The sequence below is a fragment of the Gobius niger genome (genome assembly GCF_951799975.1).
Source record: "Gobius niger genome assembly, chromosome: 3".
Classification (NCBI taxonomy): Eukaryota; Metazoa; Chordata; class Actinopteri; order Gobiiformes; family Gobiidae; genus Gobius; species Gobius niger.
In genome coordinates this window covers 3,068,456-3,088,357 of record NC_136854.1, presented here as the reverse complement: position 1 = coordinate 3,088,357, position 19,902 = coordinate 3,068,456, and the positions used below count along the sequence as shown (strand labels likewise).

At 44.7% G+C, this 19,902-nt stretch overlaps 1 protein-coding gene and 1 long non-coding RNA gene across 2 annotated transcripts in view; both read right to left on the bottom strand.

Annotated features, from left to right (window-relative positions):
* The window catches only part of LOC306961406, a 174,736-nt gene that overhangs the window by 83,648 nt on the left and 71,186 nt on the right, over window positions 1-19,902 (bottom strand). The window lies entirely within an intron of this gene.
* The window catches only part of LOC306960430 (uncharacterized protein), a gene marked incomplete at both ends in the record, with an annotated part of 57,343 nt that overhangs the window by 13,498 nt on the left and 23,943 nt on the right, over window positions 1-19,902 (bottom strand). The window contains 5 exons of the mRNA XM_079552861.1: window positions 347-459; window positions 1,855-2,904; window positions 4,609-4,746; window positions 18,572-18,735; window positions 18,859-19,149. Coding sequence (XP_079408987.1) covers window positions 347-459; window positions 1,855-2,904; window positions 4,609-4,746; window positions 18,572-18,735; window positions 18,859-19,149 — 1,756 coding nt within the window. The remainder of the gene's footprint in view (window positions 1-346; window positions 460-1,854; window positions 2,905-4,608; window positions 4,747-18,571; window positions 18,736-18,858; window positions 19,150-19,902) is intronic.

The window sequence follows — 19,902 nt, the reverse complement described above, 5'->3', positions numbered from 1 at the left end:
GAAACAGAAAAGTGACAAAAACGGCATCATGTCAACAACACAAGGAAAAAGATCTGCTTCTAGCTTTCAGATGAGACGTTACTCTGGCCTATAGGCTGTAAACTCGTCGAGAAGCTTTTAGATTTGAGTAAAGCTAAACTGGAGAAAAAGCGCTGGGTTAAGAGGTTAGGCTAGCTAAGAATGTTATTATCAAATCAACACATTACTCCAACCCAAGGATGTTTTTTTTTTTTTTTAAACATTTAAATTATAAAACAACAACAATGGTCTGTCTTGTATCTAAAGTGTATGTGTTAATATTTGTTACAGATTCCTTTTCATTAAGTGAGGAGAATTCTGTCTACACCATTGAACTCCCCCTAAACTCCCCTCCGCCATCCGCAGCCTCAGCCTCTGCACCGGCTGGAGCATCAACACCAGCACCAGCTTCAGCTGCACCGATATCAGCTTCAGCACCAGCTGCAATGCAACGTAAGTTTTCTTTAAACTGTTTGGGAGAAATGTAGTTAACGAGGAGCAATATAAACAAAGTGGTAGATGAAATGTGGTAAATGAGGTAAATGTACAGTTATAGCATGTCTGCCAGCATTGGGATGAGAGATTCCTAGTCAACAATGAACTAATGACTTATAATTTACTGTGTTTTTAGGCAAGAGAAAAAGGACATTGTTCCAAGATGTTCCATCAGTCCTGAAAGAAATTCATTCAGAAGACTTAAGACAACAGGAGTTAAACAGAGTCCAGCGCGACAATCATGTCCAAATGCTCCTGGATGATGCACGTGAAGCAAGGGAGATGGAGTCTGCCTTGCGGAGGGAAGAGAGTGTGCACAATGCTGCCTTCAATCAATCGTTTCTGACCGCTCTGACCCAGCTTGCAAAAGCGATGAGTGGCCGCAACGTGGGAGGACATGAACAATGACGTTTTGGCATTTCTATAGTAGTAGATGTTCAGTTTTGTTAATGTTTGGTGTTTAGTGCCTGTTCTGAACAAAATTTTAAAGATCCAACATTTTTAAATAAGATATCAATTTTGGCATTAAGTTGCACTTACACTGTTTTCCAGATTGAGCCTCGTTTTGTCAATCAACTTTAATATATTTGTATAATAAGTCATATCGATATGAAAATGTTTAGTAAATTGTTGATTAAATATAAATAGAACTCTACATTTGTTCTCTATTTCCGCAATAAAATGGTTTATTGCTAGGTAAAAAGATAATAGTCCTAAAGCTTTAATCGTCGACTGGACTGTGTTTAGTTGAGGTTTTTCTTCTATACACAAATGCTTCTTCCTAGCTCTCATTCTGACCACACTAGCTAAGAAGAAGCTTCTGTGTATAGAAGCGAAACGTCCTCAACTCAACTAAACCCAGTCCAGTCGGCGTCGGCGATTAAAGTCTCATGGTGATGAATACTTTCCGGACGAATGAGAGCCTTCACAAACACACTGTAAGATCATGCAGAAAGAGAAAACGGGTGTCAGCAAAAGCATAAAACATTTATTGATTTGCATTTCATAGGCAACAAGTCAGAATTGTACACGAAGCAAACTTATTGAAGCACAATTTGAAGAAAAATATATCAATTGGTATTTCAAAACAAATAGATTTCTAAGAACTTATTTACAAAATACATTTTAAAGGCAAGTATTCAGTATTTAGTATTTCAATACAATTTCAAAGTATTCTCCCCAACACTGTTCATTATAATTTCAGTCAAGTAGAAGTATAAAGTACTGTATGTAAAAACTAAACTAAATACAATTTCTTCAAAAAGTAACTCAAGTACATGTACTTGAAAAAATGTGAACTCACATGTGGAGCATCAAGTGCCTCAACAAGCCTTCCCGAACCTCTTTACCAGCATCTTCTCCGGCGTCTACAGCTCCAGCTGCTGGCTCTGCGGCTGCTGCGCTCGGTGCATCCCATGTTGCCTCATACATTTCCCCATGTGTCTCACACAGGTTGTGGAGAGCACAGCATGTCAGCACCATCGACTTTACCAAGCTGATGTCACAATCATTCCTTTTTAGGAGGCACCGCCAACGCCCCTTAAGCCTCCCAAAGGCATTTTCAACCACGACCCTTCCACGACTGAACTTCCTGTTAAAAAGCTGTTGGTCTGCTGTCAGGCGGCCAGTGTCATGAAAGGGTTTTAGGAGCCATTTCTGCAGGGGATAGGCTGAGTCTCCTAAAATGTAGTACCCAGCAGTGATCCCCCCAATGTCCATGGTGTGGTCAGGAAAAAGGCTTCCTTGGCTGGCCAACTCCCACAGTAAGGACAGTCTCAAAACTCTGGCATCGTGCATGCTCCCAGGTTGTCCTGCATAGGCATTCCAAAATAGCCCCTTCCCATCAACAACGCCTTGCAAGATAATTGAATGCCATCCCTTTCGGTTAAAGTAGTCGCAGTGGAAGTCTTTGGGTGCAATGATTGGTATATGTGAGCCGTCTATGGCACCAACGCAATGTGGAAGCCCCCACCAGTTCTCAAAGTACGCAGCTAATTCCTTGAATTTATCTGCGTCTGGAATGCGCACTAGTTCCGGCACCAGCGATGCTTCTGCTGCCACACAGAACTCCTGGACACACCGACACACTGTGGCCTTGCTCACACCAAAAAGATGACCAATGCTCCTGTATTCTGAACCTGTGGCAAGCTTCCACAACGCGATTGCGACTCTCTTCCTCAGGGGTACACAGAATCGAAAGGCAGTATCTTGCCGTTCCATGAATGGGCGCATATTGTTGCAGAGGTAGACGAAGGTTTCTTCTGACAGGCGGAAGTTTTGTACCCACTGGGAGGCAGAAAAACTGGGAACAATTGCATCCCACCACTGCGCAGCTCTGCTGAAGGCCCACACTATAGGCCTTCGACGAGCCCCTCTTGACATGAGAGCCCTCTGAAACACACACACATTAAATGCAATATGATTACAATTCTAAACGTAGGTATAATTTCAAAGTGTGACTTCTGCTTCTTTATGCGGATTTTAAAATTGCTAAGAATTAAAGTACAAGTAATCCTGACAACTACAACTACTATTAATTACTACTAACAATAATAACGATAACAATCAATAAATAATCTGTTTAAGAAACGTTTCAATATCATTGGCATTATCATTAGCATTTGCTCCTAAGTAAGTACATCAGCTTTCAAATATTACAAGCCACAAATTATTGGTCTAGCACCGTCGGGTGCTCGAGGGTTCGTGGGAGTTCGCCCAACCAGTCCACATGTGTTTTGTGGACTTGGAGAAAGCGTTCGACCGCGTCCCTCGTGGTGCCCTGTGGGGGGTGCTCCGGGAGTATGGGGTCCGGGGCCCTCTGCTAAGGGCTGTCCGTTCCCTGTATGACCGCAGCAGGAGCTTGGTTCGCATTGCCGGCAGTAAGTCAGACCTGTTCCCGGTGCGTGTTGGTCTCCGCCAGGGCTGCCCTTTGTCACCGGTTCTGTTCATTACTTTTATGGACAGAATTTCTCGGCGCAGCCAGGGGCCGGAGGGTGTCCGGTTTGGGAGCCTCAGAGTCTCATCTCTGCTGTTTGCAGATGATGTTGTTCTGTTGGCTTCAACAAACCGGGACCTTCAGCACGCACTGGGGCGGTTTGCAGCCGAGTGTGTAGCGGCCGGGATGAGGATCAGCACCTCCAAATCCGAGGCCATGGTCCTCCACCGGAAAAAGGTGGTTTCCCCTCTCCAGGTCGGTGGGGAGTCCTTACCTCAAGTGGAGGAGTTCAAGTATCTCGGGGTCTTGTTCACGAGTGAGGGACGGATGGAGCGTGAGATCGACAGACGGATCGGTGCGGCGTCAGCAGTGATGCGGTCGCTGTATCGGTCTGTCGTGGTGAAGAGGGAGCTGAGTCGGAGGGCAAAGCTCTCGATTTACCGATCGATCTACGTTCCCACCCTCACCTATGGTCATGAGATTTGGGTAATGACCGAAAGGACAAGATCGCGAATACAAGCGGCCGAAATGAGTTTCCTTCGCAGGGTGGCTGGGCGCACCCTCCGAGATCGGGTGAGGAGCTCAGCTACCCGGGAGGAGCTCGGAGTAGAGTCGCTGCTCCTCCACGTCGAAAGGAGCCAGCTGAGGTGGCTCGGGCATCTGTTTCGGATGCCTCCTGGTCGCCTCCCGCGGGAGGTGTTCCAGGCATGTCCTAGTGGGACAAGGCCTCGTGGAAGACCCAGGACACGGTGGTGGGACTATGTCTCCGAGCTGGCCTGGTGTCGCCTCGGGGTCCCCCCAGAACAGCTGGAGGAAGTGTGTGTGGATCGGGAAGTTTGGGCATCTCTGCTGAGACTGCTGCCCCCGCGACCCGGCCCCGGATAAAGCGGAAGAAAATGGATGGATGGATGGATAGCTTAAATAGGGAATAGATTTTAGTTATGAACAGAGATCTCGCAAATACAACAAAAATGATACAATAATAAAAAGACAAAAAAATGAATTTTGTTTTTAGCTCTAGTGTTAGGCTAATGGCAAATCCTGCGTGTGGGATTCCTCACATACCCCCAAACTAACCGTAATATATATATAAAAACAAACAAACGTACAAAGTGCCCATAGAAAATAACAAGCTTTTGCTGTTATAATGGCAAACATACCCGTAGCCGGCGTTGCTTGACAGCTCGTAACGTCGCATCTTCGGCCTGACAGCGCTGTACGGCTTCCAAAACTCTCCTGTACTTCTCTCGAGTGTTTTGTTTCGCTGCCTGTAGCCTCCTCTGTCTCAAATCTTTCCACTTTGTGAGAACAAAAAGCGACAAAAGCAGAAAAAGGAAAACAACCACCTTGGCATCCTCCATTTTGTTTGTTTATTTTCTTTCACTTCTTCAGATGATAGTCGGCTGACAACTTTACCGCCACCTACTGTAATGCTCACGCTGGTTAATTTCCCCGCCCACAAAACGCGGTATCCATGGATACAAAAGAGCAATGGAAACGCAATCAAATCGAGTAGAGTACAGTAGGGTACAGTAGTGTACAGTCAAGTAGAGTAGAGTAGAGTAGGTGGAACCAATCCATTAGAGACTCTGATATAAAGAACAGAGTTGGAGACTCTGATATAAAGAACAGAGTTAGAGACTCTGATATAAAGGACAGAGTTAGAGACTCTGATATAAAGAACAGAGTTAGAGACTCTGATATAAAGGACAGAGTTAGAGACTCTGATATAAAGAACAGTGGTGGATCTCACCTCTGAGCTTTGGGGTCAGTGGTTTTAGAGGCTCTGTCGTCTCTGAACTCTCTCTCCTCCATCGTGTGTCCAGCTGTCACTCGCTCTGAGACTGAGGGAAAGAATATAGATATTTGGTCACAGCAGATTGTTCAGAAGAAGCGAAAAAACATCACTTGTAGCTAGTTTTTGAATAATTGGAGAAACGCAAGATTTTTCTTTTCTTTGTTTCACCCTTAAAGCAGTGCTAAGAAACTCATGCCCCTAGAGGCCAAAAGCGTCACTGCAGGTGTCGTCGCATGTTGTGTTTTTTACTCATTAGGGGCGACAGTGGCGCAGATGGTAGAGCAGGTCGTCTCATGATCGGAAGATCAGGGGTTTGAATCCCATCTCCTGAAAGTGCACATTGTCGTTGTGTCCTTGGGCAAGACACTTCACCCACATTGCCCCCAGTGTCTGCGTACATTGGTGTATGAATGAGAGTGTGAATGGGTGAGTGGATCCTTGCTGTAAAGCGCTTTGAGTGCCTAATGTAGGTGGAAAAGCGCTATATAAGTTGAGACCATTTACTATTTACCAATTGTCATTGAGAGTAAATCCTACTCTGACAGAAAAGACAAAGGGACAGAGGGATATTGTTCATCCAGTTACACAATGGAGATCATTGTTTTCACTCACACTTGGCTGTAAATACTGTTTAAGCGGCGCTAGCCCACAGTTAGCTTTGCCTGTTAGCCTGTTGGCTTCGTCTTCGTGATTCCGCTAGTGTGTATTGGTGACTCCGACCCGGTGGCGGCGAAGTTGCAATTGTGGTTTTCTGGCCAGAGACACCAGGGGGCGATGAAAGACCCCCCTATCATCCCTTTAACACTTGTGTTACTCCCAGAGGGACGACGGAGAGGATTTATTAAGGTAAACAAGTTACTTAGTGCTGCTTTAACTGTTTCAAACATGACCATATATGGGCGTTTCCAGAGATGCCGTCTGTATCTATGGGGTTATGCACTAACGACTTCCACATTCCTCTAACCGGACACTTGCAGTCACTGTGTTAATTTACAGGAACAAGAAATTATTAGCAACAAAGAAAACTGTTACATGTTTAACACTTTATCGATTTGGCTTCACTACATAAAATAATTAATTATTTGCTGCTCAAACGAGAGATTTCCTAAACTCCGTAAATAAAGCTGTTGTGGATGAACCCACTGCCCACAGCATCAAGGAAATGGCCTCATTCAAAGCGACCTGTTCCATAATCGATAATCCAATAATAAAGATGAATCATTAACCTTCACCAGCCTCTGAATGATCACAGTCCCACGTCTTTACTGTAAACACCGCCGTAAAACTGCACCACTTTATTGTTTTATTCAGGTTTATCTGAGGTTAGAGTTCGACACCAGCTCACAATATTACACCTGTAGAAGTCGACGCTAAAACAAACTAAAAATAATAAGTAAATCTAACTCATTATTGTCTCAGACATATGGGCAAACGATTCTGACCCAACAATGGATTTCCTTCTAATGTGTGGTATTGTCTAAAATAATATGACTCTGTTAGACGTTTAAAATAAATGATTAAAAGACTTTGTGTTCAAAAAGTCAAAGTCAAATGACTTATATCTGACTCACAGTGACCCTGCCCACACAAACCCCTGAATCCTGAATGTGGGATTGAAATCAGTCACAGAACTCACCGGAGCTGGGGCCCTCTGGAGCTGGGGCCCTCTGGAGCTGGGGCCCTCTGGAGCTGGGGCCCTCTTGAGCTGGGACCCTCTGGAGCCTGGGCCCTCTGGAGCCGGGGCCCTCTGGAGCCGGGGCCCTCTGGAGCCGGGACCCTCTGGAGCCGGGACCCTCTGGAGCCGGGGCCCTCTGGAGCTGGGGCCCTCTGGAGCTGGGGTCCTCTGGAGCTGGGGTCCTCTGGAGCTGGGACCCTCTGGAGCTGGGGCCCTCTGGAGCTGGGACCCTCTGGATGGGTGTGTGTGGCCCTAAAGCCGTGGTCCTGTGTCAGTCAGATCCTCCGTGGCTCCTCTCCGTCCCGTGTGTGACTCTAAAGAAACCTGCCCGACCAGGAGCAAAGAGCAGCTCCGCCTCAGGTGACGCCGCAGTAATAAAAGTCAGTGAGTGATTAGACTGGTGTGTTTAAAGGGGCAGAGGTGGGAGGAGTCAGGTACATTTATACTCGAGTAACTTCATCAAAACATTACAGTATTCAGAGATGTTTCATAACTAAATTATATTTCATTGTTTTGGATGTGAATGTAATATAATATGTGCAAATAATAAACTCACTTTGAATGTTTTATATATTTAAGGCAATCGAGTCAAGTTCAGCTCATTTACAAGTTTTTAATGACAGATGTTGAAAACAGATGTGTAATTCTGTAACAAAAGGATTTAGAAAAAAACAAGATGTGACCATGAGTTTCCCCTTCATACTCTTTAGTTATTTTGTTAAATGTATTTATCTTAAAGCAGTACTAAGTAATGTGTTTACCTTAATAAATCCGTTTCGTAGTCCCTGTGGGGGTAATACAAGTGTTTATGGGATGATTGGAGGGTCATTCATCACCCCCTGGTGTCTCTGGACAGAAAACCATGTTTGCAACTTGACTGCCACCGGTCCGGAGAAAGCAATACACACTAATGAAATCACGAAGAAGAAGCTAACAGGCTAACGGGCAAAGCTAACTGCGGGCTAACGTCACTTTAAACAGTGTTTACAGCCAAGTTTGAGTGAAAATAATTATTTCCATTGTATAATTGGATGCACAGTAACCCTCTGTCCCTTCGTCTTTCCTGTCAGCGTAGTATTTACTCCCCAAGACAATAAGTAAAAAAATCCTAACTTGCTACGACACCTGCAGTTGCGCTTATGGCCTCTAGGGGGAAGAGTTACTTAAGGACATTTTTCAACATCTCTAACAGTTTCATTAAATGTTTATTATACACAATCTTTAAATCTTTAATGTTCATGGTAAATTAATGGTAAATGGTCACATTTATATTACTTGTTTTCCTGCATTAGGCACTAAAAGCACTCACTCACCCATTCACTCTGTCATTCACACACCACACCGACACAAGAGGTAATGTGGGTGAAGTGTCTTGCCAAAGGACACAAGGACAGTGTGCACCTGCAGGATTCCGACCACCAACCCTCCGGCCACAAGGCGACCAGCTATTTGTGCCACTGTCGCCTCAAGCAATTAGACACTATATGCATTTATATTGTATATAGTAAAGTATGAAAAGTGCAAATGTGAGCGGTGACAATGAACATCCCTGTCTCGTCCCTTTGATTAAAACTTATCTCTTCACTCCATTTCCGACATAGAAATACGGGGAACATGCAGTGAAGTGAGATGTTATTTGCCCCTTCCTGATTTCTTCCATTTGTTTAAATATTTACCACTTAAATGTTTCTGCTCATCAAGACGATTCTTATATCACACACGGACATTCACAGTGAAAACAAAATGCAGTTTGCAAATGATGATCACATTCATTATGGGAAAGAAAAATCCAAACCTCTCCTTTGTGAAAAAGGAAATAACAAATAATAACATTTTATTTGTTTGGCGCCTTTCACTCAAGGTCGCCCCTAGAGGCCATAAGCGCCACTGCAGGTGTCGTAGCATGTTGTGTTTTTTTTACTCATTGACACATTAATTAACATGCAAACTCCACAGAAAGGCCCCGTCCTGGTGGGAATCGAACCAAGGACCTTCTAGTTGTGAAGTACGAGCTCCAACCACTGTGCCACCGACTTGTCCACTAATAACTAGTTAATTCAAAAACTAAAAAGATCCAAAATCCCTCTGAGCAAATCCTTGTAACTAACATATGTTGCAAAATAAAGTCATACATTTAAACCTGGCTCTGTCCCTGATTTCAAATGACGATCGATACAGGCGGATTCGTCCAAATATGGTCATGTTCGAAGCAGCCAGAGGGAAAACAAATAAACCACTTCAACAAACACTAAATGAAGAATATATCTTTCTACTAAATAAAGACACAGAGACGTGATGAACAGCAATGTGGTTCAACAGCCCAGAAATACTTTCAAAACGGACAATGCTAACCAGGAAGCTACATTAGCTCCATGCTACATATGCTAACACTACCTTAGGTGGCGTTTTTTCGCTTCTACTGGACATTCTGCCGCAAGCGGCGATGAAGGCCCTCGCCCTTGGGGACTCGTCCCTTGCAACCGCCCCTGCTCGCTCTCGTCCCTTGCGACCACCTCTTCTCGTTCTCATGCCTTGCGACAATCTCTGTTCGCTTTGGTCCCTTGCGACCACTCATCACTCTAGCCCCTTGCGAGCCCCACAATCGAACTCGCTCATTTTGACCGCCCCTGATCGCTCTAGACCCCCTTGCTTTTTGCAATCCCCCCTGATCGATTTGCCATAACCTGCTTTCGTCTCTGCCTCACATCCAACCTGGCCTCAGCCTTCAGCCGTCAGGAAAAGAGAAAGCATTAGAAAAGTGTCAAAGCCATATTTGTGGGCCTGATGTGGGCTACTCTTCTCGAAATTACCAGACAGAAATTCGTTCCTAGCACGCCAGTGGAGGAGAGTGGTCAGTTCAGGTCATGCCCCCCCCCCCCCCCATACATTTCCCCGATTGTTTTCGACATTTTCCCCAGTGTTGCCTCAATTGTTTCCCTACTATCCCCCCATGTCTTTCTCTTTAGTGACGTATATTTTGAAAGCGTTTTTTATGAGGCTGGGACCATAAGCACGGTAAAAAAAATAAAAAACTTAGTCAGAATTGATCCAGAAATCTCATGGTTCTCAACATTCATGCTAAGACGCCACACAGGCACAGCAAATCTTACGAAACGCCCCGCACTAGGCTGTGACAATGTGTGCAGTGGCCCATGTAAAAGGTGAAGGCAATTTGAAAGTGTCAAGGCTGTGTTTGGACTAGCAACCTCCTTCACTTGAGACAACCATGATAATCATTGAGCTATATTTCCATGCAAACATGGGCCTGATGACGGGTTGGCTTCTCTAAATTCCCAGGCTGAAATTTGATCTCAGAGACACACTGGAGGGGTCATTTCCCTGTTTTTAATGGGTGTGGGACCATAGGCGCCGATTTATGTTCTTCCCAGAAGGTGCTGAGTCCAAAAGAAGAAAAAATGAAAAAGAGTAAAGGCCAGGTTTCAATCCAGCAACCTCCTGGATGCAAACCCAGTTCTCTACCAATGGAGCATACGAGTGAATGATGCAACGGATTTGAGATTTATGTTGTGAAAGACCCCCCGTGTATTTGCAGGAAACAAATTTAGTTTAGAAAATAATATATTTTATAATTTTATAATTAGGGTAAATTCCTGGCTGCCCAAAGAATCGTTGAGAGGGTGCTCCAGCCCTGCAGCACCCTCGATATTGAAGGACTAATTTGGTGAGACCCACGTAGTACGAGGACCACACAGAGAGACGGACAGGAAAAAGAAAAACTGAATTGCCTGTGATTGTACAGTTGAGAAAAACTTGAATTTGGAGGCAAAAACGTCCAAAATTTAAGCTTCTCTCTGTGACAGAGGGGTAGTATAAATACATGAGTCCAAAAGTGTGGCTTTTGTGAAGAAAGGAGGAAATTTCGAAAATTGCATGCCAGCATGCTGCCAGGCTAAGAACTCTGGCGATTTTCATGGAGGATGGGCGGGCCACTTACAAGCCACTTAAAAGACAATTCAAAGGCAAAATGGCCACCTCCCTGTGCGTGCGGGCGTGGCGCTTCAATTGAGTTTTGGGATTGTCCTGATGTCCCCTTGCACTGTTTCAAGTTTCAAGTTTAATGGTTTTGTATAGTCCAATATTACAACAGAAGTCGCCTCACTGTGCCCAAGGATTCGGGCCTACGCCCAAAAATGCACCTTTTTTTAAATTGGGGTCAGCTTCCAGGGGGCGCTGTGGAGGCATTTTGTTGTGGGCGTGGCCAATTCGTCCATTACCATAAATGTTCATGTCGCCCCAATGCCTCCGCCAATTTTGGTGAGTTTTCGCCCACGTTCAGCGGGTCAAAAATGCAATGATTACTGGAAAAAAATAAGAAGAAGAAACCACGCAAAAACAATAGTCCCTTGCCGGGACTGTGTCCGGCTCGGGCCTAATGACCTGATCTAGACTTGGTTTGTGTGTTATAATATAGTCCGGCAGAAAATGTCTAAAAAAAGTGAACATTTGGAGAGCACCGTGATCCATGAGTGACTGGAGGAACTTTATAAACACTGGGAGGAAAAAGTGAGTGCACCCTTTGGAATAAATAATATAATAAATAATAAATAAGTTTCCATCTTGAGATTTTGGCTTCAAATCAACACTGTTCACAGGGAGCCGGGAAAAAAAGACAGAAACAGAGAAAAGAACAAAGAGAGATGTTGTCCAAAGTGATGACAAATGACAAATCTCTCTCCACCAGCTTCATAATGAAGCATAAATGTCAGTAATGAGGGAGGAAATATTTTATTTATTTACTAAAATCTCGACATTTTGATGTGAAAAACAAAGACTATTTATAACTTGACTTAAACTTGACTATAAAGAGTCCAGATGTGATCCAGGCTTTGGGAGGTGGACAGGAAACAGACTGACCCACATTACACTCTACATTTATTTTATTTTCATATTGTCGTGATTGATCTGACGCCGTACGACACAGTGAATAAATCGATCATTTGACAGGCAGCTCTTTATCCACTGTATTTAACATATTCACCGTTTTGAAGCGTGTCTCTGTGATTCCTGGACGATTGTAAATGATTTAAGAAGTGTCAGTATCGGGCTGATCCCAGGTCCGGTCTCTCAGCTCGTTACAACAGATCCGCCCTGAGCCTCCGTCTCTTCCCTCAGTTATTTCACCAAATACATTTGTGCAAGAAAAGTGTTTAAAGCGAAGCCTGTGAGCCTCACGGTTACGGCTCGACACACTTCAGTGTTCACGCTCCACTCCCTGAACTGACACATTTCAATGGTTTGTTTGGACCTGATCCATCCACACGTGAGCAGTGGAGACATATATTTACTTCCACATTTCTCCATCTGCTTTAAAAAGTTGAACATGTGCAAATAATAACTTTGCATTGGTCACATATTTAAATCAATGTTATTAATTCATTTATTGAGTCGTTTTTATGACAGATGTTGAACTCAGGATTTTGGAACAAAAGGATTTAGAAAAAGACAAAGACGTGACCGAGAGTTTCCCTTCATACGGTTTAGTTATTTTATTTATTTATCTGAAGGAGATTTTCCAACATCTCTCAAAGATTCATGATTTACTTAGTTTTTATCAATGAACTGGGAAAGAAATGTCAGGAAAAGGTCATGTGACTGAAACTCATCTGTAGAATTGAGACTCTGATCCTCAGTCTGACAGAGACACTGAGGAGCCTAAACCCCAGAGCCAAAACCCAGGGATCAGGGTGTGAATGAAGGTGGTGTTGAAGGTGTGGAGGTGGATCAGTTCCTCAGAGGAGACTGTGTAGAAGGACAGAGAGCCAGCAGCACAGTCCACATACACCCCTACTGTCCCAGAGGAGGAGCCGGGCTGAGGGAGGGAGGTTTCTTTCTTTTTATGCCAAACAGAGAAACCACGTTCAGAGCAGAACAGACTCCAGGACTGATCATTGCGTCCAAACAAACTGTCATAAACTCCTCCTTTCCTCCTGATTCTTCTGTAAGATACTGATATATAAAGCTCTCCTCTCCACTGGACCTCCCAGTAACAGCGCCCAGTCAGACCAGAGTCACACAGAAGCTGATACCAGTCCTCAAATCTGTCCTGATGATCTGGATACGGCTGATCTTCTCTCACAAGTGTGGCCTTCTTGTTGTTGTCAGACAGTTTGAGGTTCCTCTGAGCTGTGTTTGGATCCAGAGAGAGTTCAGTGAAATCTGACGGAGAGAAAACACAGCAGCAGTTAGTCCCTGTTCACTCTTTAGAGGAGAACGACATTTATATGGATTTGAAATGGATTGAAAGATTCAAATATAAAAATCAACAAATAAATGATCGATTTAATTATTGCTTCACTTAAAAGTAAAAACATGATGAAACTGCACATGTTTAAGTTTGTAACATTTCACCCCGACAATAGAATAAAACAGGAGCATTAACTATTGTTTCTGTAAAAATGCTTCTGTTCCAAAGGCTTCACAGGATCGTCTGAGTGAAGCTGAGCTCATTTATTTCTATTTCAGTTTAGTTTCTCTTGTGACGTAGCCACTCATAACCTGGAATGTTCTGAAGTGACATTTAACAAATATTTTCTTTCGTATAAAAACTTCAATTCTTTTACAGAGTGGAGCACGTCGGGAAATTCATCTGGAGTTTAACCTCTTAACTCCCGCCTGAACCAAAAGCATTTTCTCCAGTTCAGCTTTACCCAAATCCTGTAGGCCAGTGTAACACCTCATTTGAAAGCTAAGACCTACAAAACTAAATTGATCTTTTTCCTCACATCGTCAGATTTTTTTTGTCACTTTTTCATCAAATTATTTGCATTTTTTTGTCAAATTCTTATCACTTTTTGTCCATTTTTTCCTCAATTTTTCGTCAAATTTTTCTCACTTTTTTGTCAAAATTTTGTCAATTTTTGTCCATTTTTGTCCATTTTTTTGTCCATTTTTTTGTCACTTTTTTCAAATTTTCATCGTTGTTTTTGTCTCAGTTTTGTTGCTATTTTCAGACCTTTTTTCCAGAAGCTTTTGGATTGGGGTAAAGCCGGAGAAAATGTGCTCGGCTCAGGTGGGAGTTAAGGGGTCTAGAGTGAATGAGGCTAATGAATTATGATTATGTTCCTGTATATTACAGCTTTACTGACTTACAGCTTCATCAGCCTCACCTCTCAAGCTCACTGTCTCTCAGATTAAAACATGCAATTTGACTTCAATATAAAGCTTTATTTAAACAGTTATTTCAAATCCTTGTCTAGACCTGGACTGACCGACACTAGGACTAACTCAGAATCAGAACAGGTTTTATTGCCTTTGTTATGAACAGGTTCACAGACTAAACCAGGACTATAAGGACTGGACTGAGAGAGACTACAGGACTAAACCAGTACTATGAGGACTGGACGGAGAGAGACTACAGGACTAAACCAGGACTATAAGGACTGGACTGAGAAAGACTGCAGGACTAAACCAGGACTATAAAGACTGGACTGAGAGAGACTACAGGACTAAACCAGGACTATAAGGACTGGACTGAGAGAGACTACAGGACTAAACCAGGACTATAAGGACTGGACCTGGACTGACTGAGACTAGACGGGTTCATGTATACCCCCAGTGTGTCAGACTTTGAGAGAAGCTTCAGTGACGCCGTGGATGCTGCACTTTCTCTCTCCCGTCTTCTTCATGATTCTCTGTCTCTTTGTTGCTGAACCTGAGGCATCTGCAGCTCTTTCCCCTGTGACCCCGAAGACTAACTTGCTTTGCTTGAACCTCTTCATCTCTTCCTTTGCTTCAGTGAGGAGGAAACGTTAGGACCAGAGAGACTGTGTCACAGAAAGAGCCTGGGCCAGTGGTTCCTACACGTTTGGAGGCTGTTTGTGTGAACGGGTAAAGCTGAGGGTTTCGCTTTGTCCCAGTGACCGGCTCATTCTGAACATCAGACTCTGGTTTGGACTCTGCGCTCTGGCCCCGCCCCCTCTGCGGCGCCCTAACTGTCAAACCACTGGTTTCAGCTCTCATTAAAGCGAAGATCATTTCTAAGCAGAACATTACAGTCTCTGCATGAGACAGACACAAAGCCAGGGGTTCAGTGGCAGAGGAGGAGAACGATGAGCCGCGCCTCCGCCCAGTTTACACTCGGGTCCAAAGGTTCCATGAGGTTGGGTTTTAGAGTGGACACATGTAGGTCCAGAACCAGCTCATCCACATCTGAATTAGAGGCTCTTCCGTCTGTATAAGCACGTGTTTACAAAGGATTATCAATGTGTTAAAAAAAAGAAGCTACATTTGGACCTCAATGGTAGATACGGCCATGCTCCCGACCTGTGAACTCTGAGGAACAAACATGTGGGTGCAGACTGACCAGTGTGGACTCGGCTTTTTCACAAATCTAAAATGTGACTTTTGTTTGGGGGGTTACAAATTCTTTAAAATATGAAGCTGTTTTTGAAGTTCCTGTATAACGATTGCAGAGCCCCCTTAATAAAATAATGTAAAAAAGAAATGCATTTGTCCTCAATAACCTGTTCATGATGATACAATTTTAAATGAACCTGTTGCTGATCGTTGTGAGAAAATGAAAACATGACAAAGTTGTTTCGACAGAAACTCAGTAAAAACATGTTGAGCAGGAGACACTTCCCTGGGGATGAAACGGGTCTCACTGCAGACAGTGTTTATATGAAGACTCCATTACCCAGAATGCTTTGTGTGAACGTTATACTCACACTTCCTGACTCCTGGTTTTAACCACTCAGCTCCAGCAGGATCCAGTCTGAGGAAACACACTTCAGTTAAACAGGGCATGCAGATGATGTCACACAGGAACAACTAAACAGCCTCACAGTTACAGGGTCATTGTGTCGCCCTGGAATCAGGGACCTGTTTTAAATTGATCGTTACATCTGTAAGAATAAACAGTGAAGCCCAGCACAAAACTAAAGTATGGTGAGGTACAGTTTGTCCTTTTCATGGCATTGATATCCTTTATGTGGTTTCTTTATCATTAACATATAATTAGATGATGTTTCGAGGCCACTGGATGTGAATCTGAGCCACAAAAAGAAGAAACTGAATCTGAGTTAGCATTTAGCTCAGACGACAATTTTGTTCTCTCATTTGTATCTGAAGTCAAATCTTTAATGCTCTGGACATTCATGAATGTTTTCTAAAGAGAAGAAGATCTTTATTTATATAGCGCCTTTCACAGACATGGTCACAAAGCGCTTTACATGAGACAATTGTACATTCACTCCATTCTCGGTGGTGGTAAACTACGTTTGTAGCTTCAGTTCCCCTGGGGGAGACTGACAGAAGCGCTTTCGCGACCACACACACCTGCGCCAACGGACCCTCTGACCACCACCATACATTCACTCACACACATCATTCATCCTGGCCTATTGTGCATGTTTTTAGTGGTAGGGGAAACCGGAGTGCCCGGAGGAAACCTACGCAGACACGGGGAGAACATACAAACTCCACACAGAAAGGCCCCGTCCTGGTGGGAATCGAACCCAGACCTTCTAGCTGTGAAGCGAGAGCACTAACCGCTGCGCTACCGTGCCGCCCAAAAGAGGCGTTGACAGAAACCTAAATGTGGACAATTAAACATCTGATCAGAATGTTAAACATGAACATTCTGATTGATCAGAATGTGCGATGTTTGAGGCTAATGCTAACACACTCTGAAGAGTCTCCCGGACGAGCCGACTTGCTAACTGTCACATACGTGAGGATCGAATGTTACGTCTCTGTTTTATTTAAAGATCGACACCAAAACATGAGCTAATGTTGTCACTGATGAACAATGAATCTGAATGGACTTAAAAATAAAACACAATTACATGAAAATGTGAAAATGAGAAGAATGTCCTAATTTTAATGAATAATAGACTGATTCACAGTTTGTGTCGACTGTAATATCTGTAATAACTGTGTAATAACTGTGTAATAACTGTGTAGTAACTGTGTAGTAACTGTGTAGTAACTGTGTAGTGACTGTGTAATAGCTGTCCTCACCTGAGAGTGGAGAGTGAGCAGTGGGGCTCCTCCTGTAGAGCAGTCAGGAGCTTTACTCCTGTGTCTCCTGGATGGTTGAAGCTGAGGTCAAGGTCTGTCAGATGGAAGGGGTTGGACCTCAGAGCTGAGGCCAGAGCAGCACAGCCTTCCTCTGAGATCAGACACCCTGACAGTCTGAACACACAGGGTTAAACAGAGTCATAGAAATGACAAACTCACAGAGATGAAGAGTAAACCCTCTGACCTGAGCTGCTCCAGTTTACAGTGAGGACTCTTCAGTCCAACAGACAACATCTTCAGCCCTGAGTCCTTCAGGTCATTGTTACTGAGGTCCAGGACTGTCAGACTAGAGGAGCTGAGGACTGAGGACAGAGCTTCACAGCTTCTCTCTGACAGGTTACAGCTGCTCAGTCTGGAGAGAACACACTGTTTTAGGAGAAGTTTAGAAGGTTCATACTTACATAGACCTCACTCACAGAGCTTTGTTGGAGGCTTTGACCACTGGCAGCAGCCTCAGCAGAGCCTCCTCTGAAGCACAGTATTTCTTCAGCTCAAACTGCTCCAGATCTTCTTCTGATGACAGTAAGATGAAGGCCAGAGCTGACCACTGAGCAGGACACAGTCCATCTTCAGACAGACGTCCTGATCTCAGGTACTGTTGGACCTGCTCCACCAGAGAACCATCATTCAGTTCATTCAGACAGTGGAGCAGGTTGATGCTTCTCTCTGCAGACACTTCCTCACTCAGCTTCTGCTTGATGTACTCAGCTGTTTTCTGATTGGTCTGGGAGCTACTTCCTGTCTGTGTCAGCAGACCTCGGAGAAGGGTCTGATTGGTCGGCAGTGAAAGACCCAGGAGGAAGCGCAGGAACAAGTCCAGGTGTCCGTTTGGACTCTGTAAGGCCTGGTCCACAGCCGTCTGGTGCAGATGTTTCAGTTTACGTTTGACTCTGAGCAGAGCGGACTTCTGTGTTTTTGGGGAGAGCAGGTTGACTCCAGTGTTGATGAAGGTCTGATGGACGTGAAGAGCAGCCAGAAACTCCTGCACACTCAGATGGATGAAGCAGTAGACGTTGTCCTCGTACAGGCCTGGCTCCTCTCTAAAGACCTGTGTGAAGACTCCGGAGTACACTGAGGCGGCTGCAGCGTCCAGCCCACACTCGCTCAGGTCACTCTCGTAGAAGATCAGGTTTTCTTTCTGCAGCTGCTCAAAGGCCAGTTTTCCCAGAGACTGCACCATCTTCCTGGTCTCTGGACTCCAGTGTGGGTCTGTCTCAGATCCTCCTTCATACTTGATGTTCTTGACTTTGGCCTGAACCACCAGGAAGTGGATGTACATCTCAGTCAGGGTCTTGGGCAGCTCTGCTCTCTCTCTGGTCTTCAGCACATGCTCCAGGACTGTGGAGAGGATCCAGCAGAAGACTGGCATGAAGCACATGATGTGGAGGCTTCGGGACGTCTTGATGTGGGAGATGATTGTGTGGGCCTCGTCTCTGAACCTGTTCCTGAAGTACAGCTCCTTCTGTGGGTCGCTGAACCCTCGCACCTCTGTCACCATGGAGACGCACTCAGCAGGGATCTGATTGGCCGCCGCGGGGCGTGTGGTTATCCAGAGGCGAGCGGAGGGAAGCAGGTCCCCCCTGATGAGGTTCACCAGCAGCTCCTCCACTGAGGCGCTCTCCGTGTCCGTCAGGATCCTGGTCCGGCTGAAGTCCAGAGAAAGTCTACACTCGTCCTGACCGTCCAAGATGAAGAGCACCTTGAGCTGCTGGAAGCTGCTGAGGCCTTTGGTGTCTTTGAAGAAGCGATGGACGAGTCCCACTAAGCTGTACTCTGAGCCTCGGAGCACATTGAGTGCTCTGAAAGTGAAGGGGAACAGCAGCTGGACGTCCTGGTTGGCGTTGCCTTCAGCCCAGTCCAGACTGAACTTCTGAGTCAGAACTGTTTTCCCCACACCGGCCACGCCCTTTGTCAGCACCGTTCTGATTGGCTCTCCTGTCTCTGTGGTGCCTCTGAAAATGTCCTGGCATTGGACAGTTGTCTCTCGGGCTGATTTCCTGGTGTATTTCTCCATTTGTCCGACCTCATGCTCCTCCTCCTGCTCTGGGTCTGTGACGGTGATGTACAGCTCGGAGAAGCCATCATGAAACTTCCTTCTGGGGCCTTTTTTGCAGAGACTCTCGTTCAGGAACTTAAACCTGGACTTCAGTGTTGGTTTGAGGAGATTCTGACATTTTCTGATCATCGCTGTGAACAAACAGAAACAAGATAAGACAAGTAAGTGTCTTTACACTGGAGCAGATATTTAAAGGAGCTATCCTTGATTTTTTATTTTCTGTCATCGGAATAAAATGATTTTGTCCTTTAGTATATGGTAAAAGCAGAAAGCCTTTTAAACATAAAATGTCGGGCTATTAGGCATTTTTTACAGTGAAGTGACACTTTTCCTCACTGAAAGTTGTGAAACCTGGTTTAATCTCAGTCCCTGTGACGAAGGTTGATGTTGTAAATGCATTAGGAAAGTTTGAGATGAGTTTGGACCAGAAAATAGCAATTTGAAATCTGAGTGACCCTGTTTCTTTGTACAATCAGGTATAGCTTCTTTAAGTATGACGGTGGAGGAGGATGGAATGGTCTATTGCGTCGAATGCGGTGGAGAGGTTGAGGAGGAGGAGGATGGATATGGAACCAGAGTCAGCGGCGAGGAGGAGATCATTAGTGACTATGAGAAGTGCTGAAGTGCTGTTTGAAAAGATGGGAGGAGTGGAGATTTTCGGTGATGACTGCGCGTTCCAGAATTTTTGAAAGTAACGGGAGATTGGAGATGGGTCTGAAGTTGTCCAGGTTGTCAGGGTTGAGGCCGTTTTTTTTTCAGGAGGGGTGTGATGGAGGCAAGTTTGAGCGAGGATGGGACAGGTCCAGAGGTCAGGGAAGTGTTGATGATGCTGGTGATGAGTGGGATGAGAGTGGGTATGCAGGTTTTGAGGAGAGGAGTTGGCA